At 34.4% G+C, this 20,639-nt stretch overlaps 1 protein-coding gene across 8 annotated transcripts in view; it reads right to left on the bottom strand.

Moving 5' to 3' along the window:
• LOC150107493 (jouberin-like) overlaps positions 1–20,639 on the bottom strand; it is a 422,644-nt gene that overhangs the window by 287,709 nt on the left and 114,296 nt on the right. For all 8 annotated transcript variants that reach the window (XM_090391911.1, XM_090391912.1, XM_090391908.1 and 5 more), the window contains one exon: positions 5,460–5,640. In XM_090391911.1, coding sequence (XP_090248037.1) covers positions 5,460–5,640 — 181 coding nt within the window. The remainder of the gene's footprint in view (positions 1–5,459; positions 5,641–20,639) is intronic.

The raw sequence follows: 20,639 nt of genomic DNA, 5'->3' as shown, positions 1-20,639 counted from the left end.
AAATCAAATACAGAAATTGTCTTAGTGTGCGTGTGTGTGTGCTGATCTTACACTGAAGTTGACCAATATTGAGCCAAATTTGGCAGAGAAGGGCTGAGAAGCTCAACCATCTTATTAAAAGTAGATAGTAACATAATTATATCATCTTATTTATTTATTTAATAAAAATTATAAATTTGTTCAATGATGATACACTTTTAATTGTTTACTTCCAATTTAATTAATTATCTTTCCATATGTATTCAAAACATGCTTTTATATTTATTATGTTATAAATGGCGCAGTTTTTCCCAAATGACAAAAATAAAAAAAACTCTACTGCTATTTTATTGACTTCAAACAAGCTTTTGACTCAACAAACAGAAAAAAAAACTCATTAAAAGTCTAGAAAACAGAGGGTTCAACAAAATCCATTCAACTGTATCAAGAATTACTATTCAGAAACATAAGCAGTAGTGAAATACAAAAACACAGAAAGAGATCAAATAGCAATAAAAAAGGAGTTATGTAAGGCTTCCCACTGTCACCATATTTATTCAACCTATACCTAAAAGAAGTAGTAGACAAAGGACCCCAGATGTGTGAAGGCATAATTGTAAATGGAAGAAATATAACACATTTAAAGTATGCTGACGACATAGTCATCACTACAGACAGTCAAGAAAAATTAGAAAATATCCTGACCAAGCTGCATCAAACAAGTAACAAATATGATATGAAAATCAATTTTAATAAAAACAAAACTAATGATAATAGGAAGAAAAAGGGAAGCAATCCAAATGAAAATAGGAAACAATAATATACAAGGTAAAGAAATTCAATTACCTAGGATCAATGATCACTGAAGACCTAGACTATTTCAAAACCATAAAACACAAAATTAATAATGGATGGATAACAATGGGCAGACTACAAAAAATATGGAACAATAACAGATTAAGCAAAGAACTCAAATTAAGGATATATAAACATATGATAATTTCCACAGTATTCCATGACTCTGAATGCTAAATCTTAAGAAAACAAGAAATGGATAAACTCAATGCTTTTGAAATAAAATGCCTAAGAAAAATCAATAGAACAAACTGGACAGAAAGAAAAACAAATTAAAAAGTCAGAGAAGAACTTAATTTTAAAGAAACAATAATTACAGCCCTAAAAAAGAGCCAACTAAAAGCTGGTTTGGATATGTTTCAAGAATGAACCCAGAAAGACTACTAAACATATGTGATGATGACAGAGGCCATCTCTGGAAGTTACGAAAGGAAACTGTTGGCAAGAGGGTGATGAGTGGTTTCTTTGAATGGAGGGGTTGAACCATGGAATACATTGCCTGATGGGGTGGTGAGAGCGAGAATGGTCAATGAGTTTAAGGAGTGGTATGATAGACTTTGTGTTTCTCAGGGGGGACCTCCCCTTGATGAGTCTTAATAGACTGTGTTTCTTAGGAAGGACCTCCCACGATGAGTCTTTTGACTCCACGGAGGCCTGAATAATAATAATAATAATAATAATATTAAATGGTACAAGGCAGTCTAGCAGAGGAAGACCAAGAAAGAAATGGATTGACAACACTAAAGAAAGCACCCCATTATACATACCCATAAGAATATGTGTTTTGCATTATGGGATACTAAGGCAAGTGATGTGAGTCATTAGCTTCTATATATGAATTGCCTCAGTCCTGATTATAATTCAGTTGCAAACTTTGTTTGCTTACACTTGGATTTAGGATTAAACCAAGTATATAATTTCTTGGTGTCTTTAATTTAAAGAAAGCACCCACTTAAACTCCATAATAGAACTACATAAAAAAAACAGCAGACAGAAAGAAATGGCAAAAATCGTCTTTGAGGATTATTTTTGCCATTTCAACCTACCATGAGTGGGAGAAAAAGAGAGAAAGAGAGAGAAGAAGAAGTTCAATAATCAAATCACTGTCAGCAACTACAGGCCTCTCATATTTTTGAAAATAGATATAATCAATATGTTCTTCTAGTCTCACCTCTACAGAATGGCCAGTCAACACAATAATTTAAACTACAGGAGCAGAGGAATGACCAGAGCTCCTTTCTTTATCTGCTAAATCTCACATTCGATGTAACTGTTATCTCTATTATTTTGAATAAACTAGCTATTCCACTGAAAAAAAGATTTAATAAACATCAAAAGTACATCCATTGCCTCTATATCAAGGTCATCATCAGGAAAACATACATACAAACAAGACACAAACTACAATGCTACACAAAAGTTTGCGAATTCTAACTGCTCATTCTTTTAAATCTTGGAAATGACCAAGGAAGAATTTTTATCTTTTTTGTAGAAAAAGAAGGAGGGTAGTTTCTTAAACAAAGAAAAGGACATGGAATAATTGTCACACTTTTCATATTATGAGATTGCTAAGCAACAAATATTCAGATGAGGCTAATGTCCATTCTTTCTTTCCAGATTACACCGTAGTCAACATTCAATGTGTACAATTTCACGCATGTTAGAGTGATTACTTTACTTATTAAGAAATAACACTACGTTTCAGCTTCTATATTAAGGTCATCATCAGGAAGAGGAGTAATAAGTGTATCTGTCTTTTCTAGACAGACTTGTCACACTTCAAGCTGTCTTCCCTACACGTACAGGCCAATACATACACAAAGAATCATACTACCATCCAACACAAAAACTAGAGGTCATCTGCACCGTCACACATTAAACCCTAACAATTTGCTCGATGAGCAGGTGCAAGAAGAAATATGAAATCATTACCCAAACCTTTATAAAAAAAATGGCTACAAAAAAAAAAAAAAAAAAAAAAAAAAAAAAAAAAAAAAACCAGTTCACAAGATCCTCAACAATAATGCCATAGCCATAAATCAAACACTACAGAATTACGATATTATGGTTACTTTAAAACCTTCTGATAAATGTAAAAGTATATTCAGCTCATAAAGAACACAAACGTCACATCAAATTCCTTCACTATGTAAACAGGCCTGTCAGACCATGCACTCGTAACATATCACAGAATTAACTGGAAAGGCACCAAGTCCCTACTCTGCACCAAAACCTGGTTTTAAAGAAAATTCAAGGAAGCTTGTGAGTTGTTGATTCGTCATCCTAATCTTAACAAGAATGATGGATTAGTAATTCCAAGAATCTGGAACTCATATGGGATGCAGAACATGATAGCAGAACCCCAACAAAAGAAAACCTTAAAATCAATAGCACCGTAAAGATGCATTTGATGTTCATTTTTTGTAATCACCTTATGTTATTACACTTATTATGTATAAAAAAGTATTTATTGATTTTATTTTTATTGATTAATTAATTAATTTTTTAATTTTAATTTTTATTTGTGTATTTATTTTATTATATATATATATATATATATATTTTTTTTTTTTTTTTTTTCACCAGAGGTCAGGCTAGCATAAATGATTCACTTATGACCTTGATATAGAAGCTGAAATGTCGAGTGTTATTTCTTAATTATAAGAAATAACAGAATTACAATATGGCAACCTTCAAACCTTGCAAATCTTTCAAACCACTAAGTAATTGCTCTAAAACGTTTTTATCTCCATAAATTGTACACAATGAGTCTGAAATATGTTTTGTTGCTATAATAAATTTAGTTTAATTCTTTATCCAAGTGTGAGCAAAGAAAGTTTACACCTGAACATATCTTCAGGACTGGGGTAAGGTAGTACAACACCAGGACACTCGTAGCAAAGGTGGACCAAGCTAACATCACTCCTATCTCAGTATCTCCCATAATGCAAAACACATCTCCTTGCAGATATGTATAATGTTATGCATTAAGGGAAGGGCCACTACCCAGACTAGTTTCAACCTCTATTGTGGTCTCTTCAGTGGGAGCCAGGCCCAGAAGTGGAGATACCAGGCAGAAGCAATGGCGAGGTCATCTTTACCTATAGGATTTGCCAAACGGAGTGCCATCTTTTTATTAAATTACTCTGGATTTAGAGAAAGATGTTGAAAGTTTATTTTTCACTTGGTTAGACTATAATAAATTTAGTTTAATCCTTTATCCAAGTGTGAGCAAACAAAGTTTGCACCTGAAAATATCTTCAGGACTGGGGTAAGGTAGTACAACACCAGGTAACTCGTAGCAAAGGTGGACCAAGCTAACATCACTCCTATCTCAGTATCTCCTATAATGCAAAACACACTCACTCCTGAAGATATTTTCAGGCGCAAAGTTTGTTTGCTCACACTTTGATAAAGGATTAAACTAAATTTATTATAGTCTAACCAAATGAAAAATAAACTTTCAACATCTTTCTCTAAATCCAGAGTAATTTAATAAAAAGGTGGCACACCGTTTGGCAACTTCTATAGGTAAAGATGACCTCGCCATTGCTTCTGCCTGGTATCTCCACTTCTGGGCCTGGCTCCCACTGAAGAGACCTCAATAAAGGTCGAAACTAGTCTGGGTAGTGGCCTTTCCCTTAATGCATAACATTATACATATCCGCAAGGAGATGTGTTTTGCATTATGGGAGATACTGAGATAGGAGTGATGTTAGCTTGGTCCACCTTTGCTACAAGTTGCCCGGTGTTGTACTACCTTACCCCAGTCCTGAAGATATTTCCAGGCGCAAACCTTGTTTGCTCACACTTGGATAAAGGATTAAACTAAATTTATTTTAGTCTAACCAAGTGAAAAATAAACTTTCAACATGTTTTGTTGCTACTTCATTAACTGTAGAAATTCTGTAACTACTGAAAAAATAGAGGATAGGCATAATATGATCATATTCCAGAGAGAAGTGACTTTCTTTTGGCAGAACAGAAGAAGTTTGATTATTGGTTGAGTGTTATGATAATACCTAGGTTTTCATTATTAGGATGATGAGAATCCATGTTAATATGTTCCAGCAATTATGGATAATAAACATCGACAAAATACCCAAACAAGCATCGGATAAATATATCCACAGCATAACAATGCAATATGCAAAAGGCATTTTTCAGAAATTTGTTCATAACCTCATCTCATTTTTCCCTTGATATACTAGCTCAATGGCTTGTCACCAAGTGACTGAGCTTCATGATAGAAACCTAATTAAGGTTATGATAAAGTGGTTAATCCTATCTACATTATCTGTCAACTGCATATCTTTTTTGGCTGGTTTGTTCGTCTTGCATGATGAAAAACCTGAGTTTCTAGGAAGAAAAATCCTGTCACCTCCACAGGAGACCAGCTAACTCACTTCGGTTGAAAAACTCTTCAAGGTTTCTTTGCATCCGTTTAACAGAATTTTTAAATTTTTTGTAAGACATTTGTGGTGGACCACAAAATTTTCGCCATGACAGATATGATATAAACCTGCCAATTTAAGTAGTCATTCCTGATTAAAAATAAAACAAATTTTAAGACAGCAAATTCAATTACCTTACAAGAAATGTAGATTATCTTTTAAAAAAATTACCTGTGCAACTTCTTTAAGTAGTTTCCAGTTTCAATATTAACTACATGTATCCTCACTACTGGATGCGAAATCAGAACATCTGGTTTCAACCTATCAGTGTGATGGATAATGACTCCGAGAATCTGATTATCACCGATATTGTCAGCCATTTCCGGTGTATTTTTATCTTTATTTTCTTGTCCTTTTTATGAGAAATGTCATATAATATTTATTGGATAATTTAGTCATTTCTAAATAGAGTTCCCACAATAAACTGCTGATAAAAATTTTAAATACAGATATTTTCTACGTAAATTGCATATAAATGGATAATGAAATAGATGTTCACTTTTGCAAAAATTTCTGTATACACATTGCATACCTAAAGAATTCAAAATTTTTTTTATGTGACTTCCACCTATAATTAGTACCATAGGTGGGTTAAGGATTTTATCTACATTTTTAATTAATTTTTAGCATTTTTGGTATTTTTTATTAATATTTTTACTTAGTCCAGAAACCTTGCTCTAGAGAACAAATATGAAACTTTTTCAAGCCACTTCAGGCCTCTGATAAGTGGGGAAGTGGCAATCCCACACTAGGCGATGAAATTCATCTACTACCTAAAGACAATACACACATTCATGCCCACAGCAGGATTTGAACCTATAGCCTGGGTTGGGGAGCAGATGCACTAGCCACTTGGATAACAGGCTGACATATTAGTAGTCAACTTTCTAATTTGAGTCAGAAAAAATTTAGATAAAACTGTCAAGCTAATCTACCTGAAAATAAATGTATTAAGCAATGTTATCATTAATTATAACATTTTGCTGTAATTGATAACAGTCTGGAACTTAGCATTCCTCAGCTGAATATTCACAGGTGTTTAGAAAAACAAACTGCAGTATAAACCATATTATAGAGCAAGTATAAGTTGTAGATTGTGCAAGATATCATGGAAACTAAGAGGCAAGCTTGTTTTTGAATTTCTATGAAAACAGAGAGAATAATCAATATACTCATTTTCAGATCGTATTTTTATTTCAGAGAATATCAATCTATATTTCAGAGAATATAAACAGGTGCAATTATTGAATTCAAGTTCCAGTTTATCTACTGGATATCCAAGCCCTAAAAGAGATTTCTACAAAGTGAATTTGTGGCATACGAACTAGCAAACAAAAAAGTGCAAGATCTGTTTTTCTTTGCAAAGAGAATAATGAAAAGCACTTCTTTGTTTGGTTGGTTTTTGATATCTTAGAATAAGATTTACACCGGGAGAACATTGTAATATTGTCTAGCTAGATAGAGCACTCTGAATTTGGAAATATTGCAACAAATTCAGGTGCCCACTTCAAAAAAATAGATGGCTATATAGAAAAGGAAATTTCCTTGCCATCTTGAGGTTTCAACCTGACACCGCCCTTAGATTTCTTTCTAAGGGATTATGTAGAAAATAATACACAATCAAAAGGGACTTATTACAAAAGTTAAAAGATAAAAATGCAGCAGCTACTGATATTCCAGAAAGCACATAGTAGCAAAACATTAGTTGTAGGATGTATGCAAAGCTACACATGGAGCTTGTACTGAACTTGACTGCCCTATATAAAAAAAACTACACAATCCAAATTATGATTTGTGATAATTGCTACTGATGGCTATTAACAATAAATATTTGCATTTAAAATACAGGCCCTATTTTAAATTTCCTATAAGAGATGTGATAATAAAAATGCTATGCTTTAAAAGAAAATTTAAAACTTGCCATCTTGAACAGTTTAATATTAAAAGAAATGTAAATTTAAATCTATATTTTGTCGTCTTCCTAACATGGATTTTAGACCAGGTGGCCTGTTCAGGTCTCATGTCATCTCTTTCTTGATCTTCTGATTCTTCTTTTTCCACTTATTTTATATTTGTATAATATTTTCAGTAGTCTGCTGTTGTCCATTTGATTTAAATGTTCTGTCCAATTTTATTTATACTCTCTTATGTAGTAATTAACTGGTTTTATATTTAGGGATTGTAAAATTTCTTCATTTGTTTTATGGTCCCACTTGATATAGCCAGCTGTTTGAATTTGTTTTTCATCTTTTCTTTTTATATTCCATGTTTTGCTTCCATATAGTAGGTTTTGACAAGACATTATATAGCCAGATTCCAGTGTGTTTTTGTACTACGGATGGCTGAAATATATTATTTATTATGCCATTTACTTTGACAAAGTTTGATATTTTAGTGTCTATGTCTTTTTCTTATAATACGAGAGGTCTGAAAAGATCTCGGCCTAACAATGAAAAAACGAATTTATATTTTCAAAATTATTTTTATTTTTCAACTTAATCTCCCTTAAGACATTTATTCCAGTCATGCTCAAGAGACATTATCCAATTCCTGTATTGGTTCTCAGTAAGATCAGCAAAATACCCCTCTACAGCTGCACCCAGCTCTTGATTCGAAGAAAAACGCTGACCAGCAAGGAAGAGTTTAAGTTTTGGGAAGAGACAGAAGTCGAGGGAGCCAAATCTGGGGAATAGGATGGATGTTCCAACAATTCATAGTGCAGATCCCTTAATTTTCCCATTGCCAAAACACCTTTGTGGGCAGGTGCATTGTCCTCTCTCTGTCTCTCTCTCTCTGTGTCTGTGTGTGTGTAAAGTATGGTTATAATAGATTTAAATAATTTAAGAGATTTAAAATTGCAACTACAGATTTATGTTTATATTTCTTTTTAATATTAAACTGCTCAAGATGGTAAGTTTTAAATTTTCTTTTAAAACACTGCATTTTTATTATCACATCTCTTATATGAAATTTAAAATAAGGCCTGTAATTTAAAAGCAAATATTTATTGCAAAAGTTAATTGCAAATAATTATTAATTATATATATATAAAGCCATAAAAGTACAGCAACTACAAGCAGAAATATGTTCAGATGTATAGAGTAGTCCACAAAATATGTACTATGAATGTACATTGGCTTATTTAAAGTGAAAAAATAAAGTTTATATAATCATCATCATCATCAAATTCCTGACATGTACCCTCAAGAGGTGTACAGGATATGATAGTACTACATGAAAAACTTACATCATTACTAACTTCTTATCTACAATTTTCCTCCAAATCAATCTGTTACCTGTCAAAACTAAACATTATCAGATCTTATATTTCTATCTTCTAAGGCACTTTTTACTATATCAATCCACCTATATCTTGGTCTTTCTCTGGGTCTTTTACCTACCAACCTGGAAGAGAGCACTAGTTTTGCTAATCTTGCCTCTCCTATTATGTTTAAGTGACAATAATACCTGAGATTAGCTTTGCTAACAATGTCAAGGTTCTTTCCTAATATCCTCATTTTTTAATATGATATTGTGACTGATGCCATCTGTTCACACCCCTAGTCTTTCTCAAGACTCTTATATCTGGAGTCTCTAGTCTTTGGTCAAGTGTTTTATTCTGACCCAGCTCTCAGATCCATAAGATAAAATTGGTTTGAGCACTGTCTTGTATATAGCTAATTTAGTATTTTAACTAATTTCTCTCTTATTCAATATAAATTTATTCAGTTGACATCCTACCATACCAGCTTTGTTGATTTTGTTGTCTATTTCCATATTTAATTTACTATCTTCACTAAAATTTGTGCCTAAGTAGCTGAAATGTTTTACTTGTTCTATAGGTTCTCCCATTCACAATGCAGTTGATATTTTCAATGTTTCTGCCTATTTTCATTGTCTTGTCTTGTTATTACTGACTTTCATACCATATCTATTACAACAGTTATTCAATTTAGTCAGAGAATCTTGCAGACTTGTAGCAGATTTATTTACAAGTATAACATCATCCACATAAAACAAAGAGCTGAGATTAACATCACCAATTTTGCTATCAGGTTTAATATCACTTTCCTTCATAATGTGATCCATATAGATAATGAATAACAGAGGGTGATAATGTACATCCTTGTCTGACACCAGATTTAACATTCAACCATCTACCTGTACTTCCTTCAATTCTAACTGCTGATGCAGAACTAGTACTTAGTCTTTATTTGAGAAGCTATTCGAAACGCTACAGTAATACCCTATTGACGCCATATAACTGTAGCATTTCGAATAGCTTCTCTCTCTTGGCACCGTGTCATATGCCTTTTCCAGATCTACAAAATTTAAACACAGTTCTTTGTTATATTCCCATGATTTTTCAACTATTTGTTGTCAAGTGAAAATGTGATCCTGACAGCCTCTATTTGGCCTGAACCCAGCTTGCTCTTCCCCATGATTCCCTTCCACAATCCTTCTCAACCGGTTTTCAAGTATACTTGCATAAATCTTACCAGGAAAACACACACAGAAGAGAAATGCCTCTGTAATTCTCACATTTAGTTTTATTTCCCTTTTTATATATAGGTACTATGAGAGCTCTACTCCAATCATCTGGAATTTGTCTCCCTCTGAACTATGCAGTGTAGCCAATGTAAGATTTTTATACCCCCATACTTGACCATTTCTGGTCGAATATCATCTACTCATGCTGCCTTTCCACATTTCAGGCTTTTGATGGCTTTTTTTTAATTCAAGTATGGATATGTATTCCTGACTGCACGCCTGGTCAGTGTTTTTTGCCACAGTGTTTCACTGATTATTTCATTTAGCAATTTTTTGAACTAATTACTCCATACATGAAGGATATCTTTTTCTCCAATTTTCATATCACCTTTATCATCTTCAATTCCTTTTACAGCATTCTTTCCTCAATTTCTAAGCTTCTTCAATAATCTCCAGAATATCTTGGCACCTCCTTGATATTTATTTCCTATGTTCTTACTAAAGTCTTCCCATGACTTTTGTTTAGCTAGTTTTACACAGTGTTTAGCTTTCTTACATTTGTCTTTGTATTCTCTAAGAGCGCAAGCTGACTTATTTGCCAGGAGCTTTTGATATGCTTTCTTCTTTTCTTTCACTGCCTCTTTAACTTCCTATGTCTGCCATGGAGTTCTGATTTTTCTATCCTTGCAGACAACATCACCACATGCTCTCTGGCTGAATCAATCAATGTTTTCTTTTGGTTCCTGTTCTCAAACACTTTCATTCCTTCTCGAATCATGTTTGTGTATTTTAGTCTACAGTTCAAATATGAGAGCTGCTCAACTTTTATTCACTTTTAAACTTTCTTACATCTTTTCAATATGAAATTCAATTTTATCCTGCTCAAAACTAAATGGTGATCACTTCCAATTTCAAATCCTCTGTACACTCAAGTGTCCTGCACCAGGGGGAAAACATCACTATCAACAATAACATAGTCAATGAGACTTTTCTTATTCCTTGCCTCTCCTCTTCGTGTGAATTTGTGCACATTTTTATGTTGGAACATTGTATTAGTAATAACCAGTCCATGTTCTGAGCAGAAATCCAACAGGTATTTGCCATTAGTATTGGCTTTGTTCTTTTCTCCAAATTTTCCCAAAATATTTTTGTATGTCTGACAATCATTTCCTACTCTGCTATTTAGATCCCCAACAAGGACCAACTTTTTCATTTTTCATTGTATTAGTTGCTTTCTCTAAACCCTCAAAACATTCCTCCACTTCTACTTTAGTAGAACCTTCTGTGGGACAATGGGCACAAATAAGTCTCACTGTCCAGTTCCCCCATTCTGATATTTGCCTACATTACTCTACTTGATATTGCCTGCCATTCAAGAAGATTAGCCTCGTATTTAGTGTCGAATACTATGGCTACTCCTTGTTTTCCTTGATTTTCATTGCCTGCATATAAATTTTGTATTTATTGCTCAGAAAGATCTCACCAGTTTTTGTCTTTTTTGTTTCAGTCACCCCTATTATGTCAATCTGGTACTTAATCAATTCTGCAGCTAGCTCCATTTCTTTGCCATTCAGGCTTCTTATGTTGATAGTACCGATCTTGAACTCTGATGATGTTGAATTGGGGTGTGTTTTAGGATTTGTTTATATAATCATGGGTCAAAATCTCAGTCTAATAATCGGTTAGAATGAATTAAAAGAGGAGAAATTCAAAAAATGCAAAAGGCTGAATAAAACTATTACATAAAGGCCTGAAAAGACATGATTGCAGTACATGGTAATTTATTTTCTCAGTATTGGTGACAAAACAGAATGATAAGAAAATTATTAATTATTATCTTATTTGCTGATATTTCGCTGCTATTATAACCAACATCTTTAGAGCACAAAATCAATTTGTCACAGTATGCAAAACAACAACAATATGATATAAACTAGTCTCACTGTTATACCAAATTGTTGTTGTTTTGTGTACTGTGACAAACTGTTTTTGTGTGCTCTGAAGATGCTGGATATAATACCAGTGAAATATCAGCAAATAAGTTAATAAATATTAATTATTTTCTTATAATTCTGTGTTGTCATCAATACCATGAAAATAAATTAACAAAACTATTATATGAATTGAAAAAATGAATCAACATTGGAACAGTATTCTGTTCCAATGATGAGGATTCTGTTCCATTTCTGCACAGAATCTTCATGGAAAGAAGGCTCTTTATTTGAGAGAGAGAGAAACCTCTCTTTGAATTAAATGAAAGGAGTAGAAACACAAAAAATGCAGATGCCAAAGAAAACTATTATATGAATGGAAAAAAAATTGCATTATATTACTTTAAACAAACGAATCATCTCTGATTATTCACTGCATGTCATACCGGATGGTTTCCATTATGACATGCACACATCACATTATGCCAGTCACATCATAACCCTTCACATCATACCAGAGTACCTCAGCTCTGTTCTTTTACCCACATTCTTCTTCCTATGACTTTCTCTTACCAACCTCATCTCATATCTATAGTTCTACTATGACAGTATGCTCCATTTCTTTTCTTCATTTAATAAACTCTTTAACACTCATATGATTCAAGCATCAATATCTTCCATATCCAAAGCATAAACACCGATCTCCTCACCATTCTCTAGTCTCATTAAATACTACCAGAACACAATCCTGTCTTCTTTCTTGAAAGAAAATTCTTACTCACTTACCCTTATTTTTAATAATATTCAGAACTCCAGTCAAAATCGAGGATGTGATGCGATGCATTTGATATCCTGGCATGGCATACACACATCACATCCAAGTTTTCCTTGTCCTGCTTGATGGCTCTTCTGACTTCTCTATGCAATCACTTACACTCTTCAGTCCCTGTGTCTCTGTTTTTTCCAACTGCCTTCTTTTGATTAGTTCCCATGTTGAATCTGATATCAGCAGGTCTCTTGGTCTTCTTATTGGGCCAAGATACATCTTGTTATGAGACAAAGAATAATATATTCCAGGTACCAGGATCTTCCCCCAAGCCAATTCTAAAGCTGCATAAAGGAAGAAGGTTGGTAAAGGGCTAATCACCCTTCCCCATAAAAATTCCCTGATTATGAAAACTGAGAGTCCAAGAAAACCAGTATACCAGGTGTCAGCCTGCAGGATACCTGATGACCACTATTTAAGTGAGCAAGAGAAAAATGCATGGATGAGGTTTCAAGAGCAAAGCCTGCAGGAACCCTTGAAACAGATGAGGTCACCACTTTAACCTAAACAGAAAACATTAACTGCAACATGGAATGTTAGAACTATTTCAAATTGGAAACATGCAGGAAGTTATAAATGAAATAGGATAGTATGGAACAGATATTTTAGGAATACGTAAGTTGAGATGGACCTGCTTTGGATGAGTGAAAACTATAAAATGGATATCAAGTATTGTATTCACGATCAGATGAAAGTCATGAAAGAGGTGTGGCACTTATATTTAGTGCAGAGACAAGTAAAAGCTTGATAAATTGGAAGTAAGTGAGTGGATAATAACAGCTAGATTATATTCAAGATGTATTAAATTAACCATAATACAAGTATATACACCAACCAATGAGAACAATCTTGAAGAGAAGAATTTTTATGATAAGTTACAAAAATGTATAGAACAAGTATTGAAACATGACATGGTTATTCTTATGGGTGACATGAATGCTAAAGTTGACATAAGAAATAATGAAGATGAGGGAGCAGTATCTAATAATGCATGTGGGTCAAAAAATGAGAATGGTAACTTATTAATGGCATTTTGTGAAATACATAACTTTGTGATACGAGGAAGCTTATTTAAGCATAAAGAAATAAATAAAATGACTTGGTTATCACCAGATGGTAAAACCAAAACCCAAACTGATCATATTTCAATCAAGGATAATTTTAGGAGTTTTACTATTAGATGTTAAAGGTGAGGAGCTGATGCAGGATCTGATTACTACTTAGTAACAGTCAAAATTAAATTAAAACTACATGGAATTAAAAAAAATTAGAAATCTATGACATTAAATATAAATGAAATTAAGAAAATCTTTTCTATTATGATAAAAAATTGATTTTATAATTTGGAAAATGAGGAGCTAGAAGATTAGAAAGTGGAAAACCAATAAGACATGACTGAAATGAAATAAAAAAATTTTAAAATGGTATATAATGAGGTTGCAAGAGATTATTTGGGTGCTAAGAAGAGGAAAAAGGACACCATTTGGTTATCCCCTGGAGACTCATAGAAGAAAGCCACAAAGTTATAATTATGTTTTAAAGTGCTAAATCCCAGAGCTAAAGAAATTCATATAAATTTATATAAATATCATTTATATCTCATATAAATATCATTTATATGAGATCCATATAAATGATAAATAACAGAGGAGATAATGTGCAGCCTTGTCTCAGACCTAATTTTACATCAAACTATCTTTCTGTATGTCCTTCAATTCTAACTGCTGACTTACAACTTATATATATAGACTATGTATTGCTCAGTATAATATTCCATTTATCCCATATAATTGTAGTGTTTTGAAAAGTTTATCTCTGGGCACCATGTTGTATGCCTTTTGCAGATCTGCATAACTTAATTACAGATTCTTGTTCAACTATTTATCATAAAGTGAAATTCTAATCCTGACAACCTCTATTTGGCCTGAACCCAGTGTTCTTATTAAGTTTCTTCTCCACAATTTTTCTCAGCCTCTTCTCAAGTACTGTATGCTTGCATACATTCCTCTGTAATTCTCACATTCAGCTTTTACCCCCTTTCTTAGACGAGAACTATGAGAGCTTTACTCCAAACATCTGGAATTTTACCTTCTGATCAAGAGACAATTGAAAATATCCAGCAGCAGGTATCCAATATCATTTTAGTTATGCATATAAAGCTTCCACATCTTGGTTTCTAATTATCTAAAGAATTACACATATGAGGACAGATTGAAGGAATGTGGTCTTCAAAGTTTGAAGAATAGATAGAGAAGGGGAAATATAACAGAAATATACAAGATACTAAGGTGATCTTACAGTATCGACACAAGAGAGATTTTGAAGCTTATAGAATGGAATGAGAGAGAGATTTTGCAGCTTATCATGAAACGAGAACACAGGGTCATCCCTAGAAGCTGGCAAAAAATGTGGTTTGGAAGCATATGATGCCAAGTGTTCTTCTTGTGGCAGTGGATAATGTGAGTGAATCTTCAGTAAATGTTTTCAAAGAGAAAGATATGATAGGTATTCAGCCACTGTGTGATCTGGAAAAGGTCCTCTCTTGATGAGTCCTCACTTTCCCAGATGAGCCTGTATTATAATAATAATAATAATAATAATACAGAGCTTGTAATCTTTTCATCCCAAAACTAGAGGTAAACCCCAACTGGCAAGCATAATGTGTTCTTGTAATGTGTCTGTAAGTTGAATATTCATAATTTGAAATTATTTTTCATTAGACATATTGTTAAAAATTTTAGTGTGTTTATGAAATAAATTACCTTAATACAAAATCAGCAAAAATGAATAATCAAAAATAATTTATTTTAATTAATAAATTAGTTTAATTACAATGTCCTTTTTGTTTTCTTCATCAAAAGAAATAAAGTACAGTACTGTATACATAAATTATCCTTGAAATACAGAGTGATCCAAAAGTAACAGAAAAAGTAAAAATTCAATAATTCGAAAAGTATAGACAGTAGCACAATGCTGTTTTCACAGAAATGCACAGAAAGGGATTTTTTTTAATAACAAAAAATTTTATTGCCAGAATAGTTACATTTGCCACTGACAGGTGGCTCTTCAGTTGTGTGAGTAGTTTGTGGTGTGGCGCAGCACAGTTCGCAACATAGCTAGGATTACAAATGTTCAATGTGACAGCTGTCAGACGAGACACGACACTGCACGGCATCGAAAAGGGTTTCAGCTGTAATTCCTGTCACATGATGGCAAATAGCTTCTTTCAACATGCCCAATGACGTTGGCCGACCTCTGTACACCTGTGACTTCAAGTAGCCACATAACCAAAAGTCACAAGGTGTAAAGTCTGGAGACCTTGGCGGCCATTCGTGTGGGAAAGAGTGACTGAGGACACAGCCATTGCCAAATGTCGATCGCAGCAGGTGCTGGACAGGACCTGTGATGTGCAGAGGCGCTCCATCCTGCATCAATGTTACACTATGGAGTGCTTGCCTCTCTTGCAAGGAGGGAATGATGAGTTAAAAGCGCTGCATAATGATTGCCTGTGACGGAAACAGTTCGAAATGTGCCGCTGTGGACTTCCTCAAAGAAAAAGGGGCCTATAATGAATGACGCAGTGAATCCGCACCAAGCTGTCACCTTTGGCTGATGCAAAGGGATTTCCACAATTGCGTGTAGGTGTTCTCTCTCGCCCAGATGCGACGGTTGTGTGCATTTACACTTCCATTAAGCAAAAAGTGCACCTCATCAGTCCACAGGATGTTTGACAGCCAGTCCACATTGTTTTCCATCTGTTGAAAAGCCCAATTTGCAAATTCATGACGTCTCTTGAAATCAGTTGGTTTCAATTCCTGTACATGTTGGATTTTGTAAGGATTCCTCTTGAGGATGATCCTGAGTGATTAATCCCGCACAGTTCCCGTACGAACTATCAGTTCTTGAAATTTCATGCGCACTGCATTCCCTATGTGCGGAAGCTGCCGATTGTGTGTCGACCTCATACACAACTGCAATCATTTTTTTGGATCTGCTGCTTCTTACACGTGCTTCCAAACTGCCAGTGTCCTCAAACCTTTTCATCATAACTATCAGTGAGGAACAAGACATCGGTCCCTTTCCACTTCTAATACCCCACATCGAATGATAGTTGCACAAAGCTGCACTTGCACATTCGAAGTTCTGATGATACAGCTTAACTAAAAGTGATTTATCTCGTAATAATAACATGCCTCACCTTGGCAGAACATTTAACTTTGGTAATAAACATTAAATGATGATGAAAGTTTAACTTCAGTATTCACTACATCTAAAATGTATGTACCTCGCGGTTTAAATAGCAACAGGCAGCAGCTCCAGGAACGCTACAGCGCCACCTGTCGGTGACAAATGTAACTATTCTGGCAATAAAATTTTTCATTATTAAAAAAACCCATGTCTTTTTGTGCATTTCTGTGAAAACCGCATTGTGCTACTGTCTATACTTTTCGAATTATTGAATTTTTACTTTTTCTGTTACTTTTGGATCACCCGGTACATACACTATTGGTGTATGAAATATGTTCAAAAACCAAAGAATATTCATTAAGGCATAGAAAATGGAAGGAATAACATTTTCTATTGTGCATCTCATAAAATGTTGTTGAACTTCAAGCAACGTAAAATGTTCTTAAGTGCAGGGTTCTATGTTCATTACATGAATTTGGAGTCACAATTTATAAGTCCATATAATATTTGTAAATAAAAATTGTTCACATTTTGAGAGTCTATAAGTAGAGGTTTGCTGTATTACTCACCCATTTAACATATTAGGAAACAACTGAATATTTCCAATGAAATCATTCCAAGTATTAATATGCAAATTAAACAGCAATAGCCCTGGAGCACACTACTAATCACTCCAACTTACATATTAGAGTTCTGTGTAGTATCCTGTTAGATGCCTTTGCAAAGTCCAGCAGGATCATGGTACAGACATTTCATTTATCCAATTCAAATATCACTTTATTATAAAAAGTGAGTAAATAACTAACGCAAGACTTGACACTTCACAAAGTCATGCTATCCCTCATACAATACATCCCTATCCACTCATTCTTGAATTCTATCTTTAACCAAGTTTTCTAATACCTGAACCACCACTCAAGATACTGAATTGTTTATAATTTGCTACCTCTTTCTTGTAACCTCCTTTGTGTAATGAAACTACTTTGCCCCTTTTCACTTCCTTAGGACCCTGCTATAACTAAGACTCAAATTAAGTAGCCTGATCATAGACATTGCCATTTCCCCTTTTCATAACACATCATCCTATATCCCATCAAACCCATAAAAAAAATTTCACATTTGACATCCGTAGATGCCACATGGTCACTGCCATACCTCACATGGTTTTGGCAATGATACCTTCTGCTAGAATAAGTGGTAGGGTCGCAGATTCCCTTTCCACACAAAGTTGTGGAACTGAGATTTTTCAATATCCTAAGCACTCTGAGTTCATCTACTTTATTCTCAAATCAGAACCTGTATTTATTTATATTGCTTCTAGGTAGGATAAAGGAATGGATAGAAAGTTGTCACATAACGATGGGTAGTTGGATGTCTTTCTTTCAGAAATATCCGGAACAAAATTATGGAAATACATGTACTCTAATATGTTAGGGTCAGAAGTGAGAGAAGTACAATATTTTATTAGTTTTGTGAGGGTTCTAGTCATTGGCTAAAAATGTGTGGCATAAGTGATTGAGAGTAACAGACTGATGAGAAGAAAAGATGACAATTCTGTGTTATCAATGTAAAGTTTTACATGTTGAATGATCAGCTGTATATCATACAGGTGAAACTGACATGTATAAAGTTTCCAAGATTATATGGTTCTATGATGATAATGATGGTAAAAGAACTGCAGTCCAGAAAACACATTTCAAAAACAGGTCTATTCTGATACCTTATATAATGCACAAGACAATAAAAGCATATTTTGTCTCTGAAGCAAGGTTCCCAGATTATTTAACCCTTATTTACCCATGGTACTAATGTGCTATTATAATCATAATTTTTCATGGACAGCTGTCATAAACAATTATACTTTAAGTGAAATCAACTATGCAGGTGACACTTAAGTTACTAAAGAGAACTAATATTTTAAAAATTAACAAAACTGAAATAAGATAAAAAGCATTTACTAATATTTATTTAATAGATGCTTATGCTTATTTATCTAAAAATGTTTATGAATAACAAAAGTAATATATTTTTAGAGTCAATAATTTTTTTAGATTTTGTTATATAGGGTGGCCATAAAATAACTTTCCCTCTTTAGGCATCTGTAGCTAAAACCAATAAATGGAATGAGACCAAATTTTATATTGAGTTTGAAGGCATGGGGGAGATGATTTCCACGAAAAAAAAAAAGATTCAGTATCAAAAGTCGCCAATAGGAGAAATTTTGGCACTGGCAAAGCCGAAAACAAGCGGGTAATTACATTAAAGGCAGATAAAATGGAATAATAACATTTCGACGGTGTAAGCGACAGCCGCGTCACTCATTCCAGCTGGATATGTGGCACGTTACAATGATAACAATAATAATAATACGAATTAAACTAAAACAACAACTTGCAAGAGAGTCAGAAATTAATGTAGTGATTTATCAGAATCAGGGTCCCCTGGACCACATACACGATTTTCAATGTGCTGACCTTTCTTGTGTACAACAAATTGCATCCAGTGTGTGACATGCTTTACAGCTGAGTGTAAGGAGTCGGATTGGATGTTCATAACAGCCCGTTTTATGTTCTCTTTCAAGGCATGCAAGTTGGGAATGCCACCAACATACACAACAGATTTCAAATACCCCCACAGCCAAAAGTCACATGGAGTGATGTCTGGGGATCGAGGCGGCCATGCCGTCGGAAAGAACTGACTGATAACCCTTTCATTACTGAAATGCTGGCATAAAAAGCGCTGTACTGAACGTTCAATGTGTGGCCGTGCTCCATCCTACATAAAAATTATGGAGTCCAAACATTGTCTTTGCTGCAATGCAGGCATGACAAAATTTTCCAGCATTCGTCAATAAATTCTCCAGTAATGGAGCAAGTTATAGGACCTGTAGGGATAATACGCTCAAAAAAGTATGGTCCTATTATGAAATCGGCTGTGAAGCCACACCACACAGTTACTTGCTGGATCACTTGAGGATGTTCAGATGCCCAAATTCTGCAGTTGTGAGTGTTGACCGATCCATTCAGATAAAAATGAGCCTCATCGCCCCCACAATATTTTCCAAGGCCAGTCATTGTCATCTCCATTTGGGCAAGAAACGTTAGTGCACAGGCCATGCGCTTATCATAATCTGTGGTAGTTAGTGCTTGCACACGACTGAACTTATACGGATAGAAGTGAAGCATTTTCCGTAAGATTTTCCAGACTGTACCATAAGCCATATCAAGTTTGCGAGCTATGGCACGAGCGCTTGGGCCAGTACTGGTCCCTGTGTCGTCGAACAGCACAGTAGCAACATCCGTTACTGTCACTTCTTGCACTGTTTTCCATCCTCTGCCAGGTCTAACTCCTAGCGATCATCCAGTTTCTTCAAACTTCAAAATCATAGTTCTCAGTGCTACAGCTGACATAGGACCTGTAAGCAGGTTATGAAGCCTTCTAAATTTCCCAAAGGGCTGCTACGGCATTGCACTGTTTAAGGTAAAAGAACTTAACAAGTAAAGCACACTGAGGCAAGGTTAGGACGCATACTGAGCACAATTTGTCAGTCATTTAAATAACTTCCTGAATGTTCCCAATCCCTTTTCAAGTGGAACTGGTGGCACTGCTATCACACATGCACAGTAAAATTTGCATAATCCTTTTTACCTCCGTTTACTGCAAATATTTGACTGCTTTCGGCTCTGCCAGCGTCAAATTTCCCCTATCGGCGACTTTTGGTACTAAATCTTTTTTTCGCAGAATTCATCTCCCACATACCTTCTAAAGTCTCGATATAAAATGTGGTCTCATTCCGTGTATTAGTTTTAGCTACAGATACCTCCAAAGAGGGAAAGTTAATTTATGGCCACCCTGTATATAATAATCCTTTAAAACCTTAAAGATTAATAATGTCTAATTATTAACCGCTAAGCT

The sequence above is a fragment of the Typopeltis vanoorti genome, chromosome 4, assembly GCF_054136105.1.
Source record: "Typopeltis vanoorti isolate ZY-2024b chromosome 4, IOZ_Tvanoo_1.0, whole genome shotgun sequence".
NCBI lineage: Eukaryota > Metazoa > Arthropoda > Arachnida > Uropygi > Thelyphonidae > Typopeltis > Typopeltis vanoorti.
Note: the sequence above shows the minus strand (reverse complement) of the source record. Positions and strands in the feature narration are given on the sequence as shown.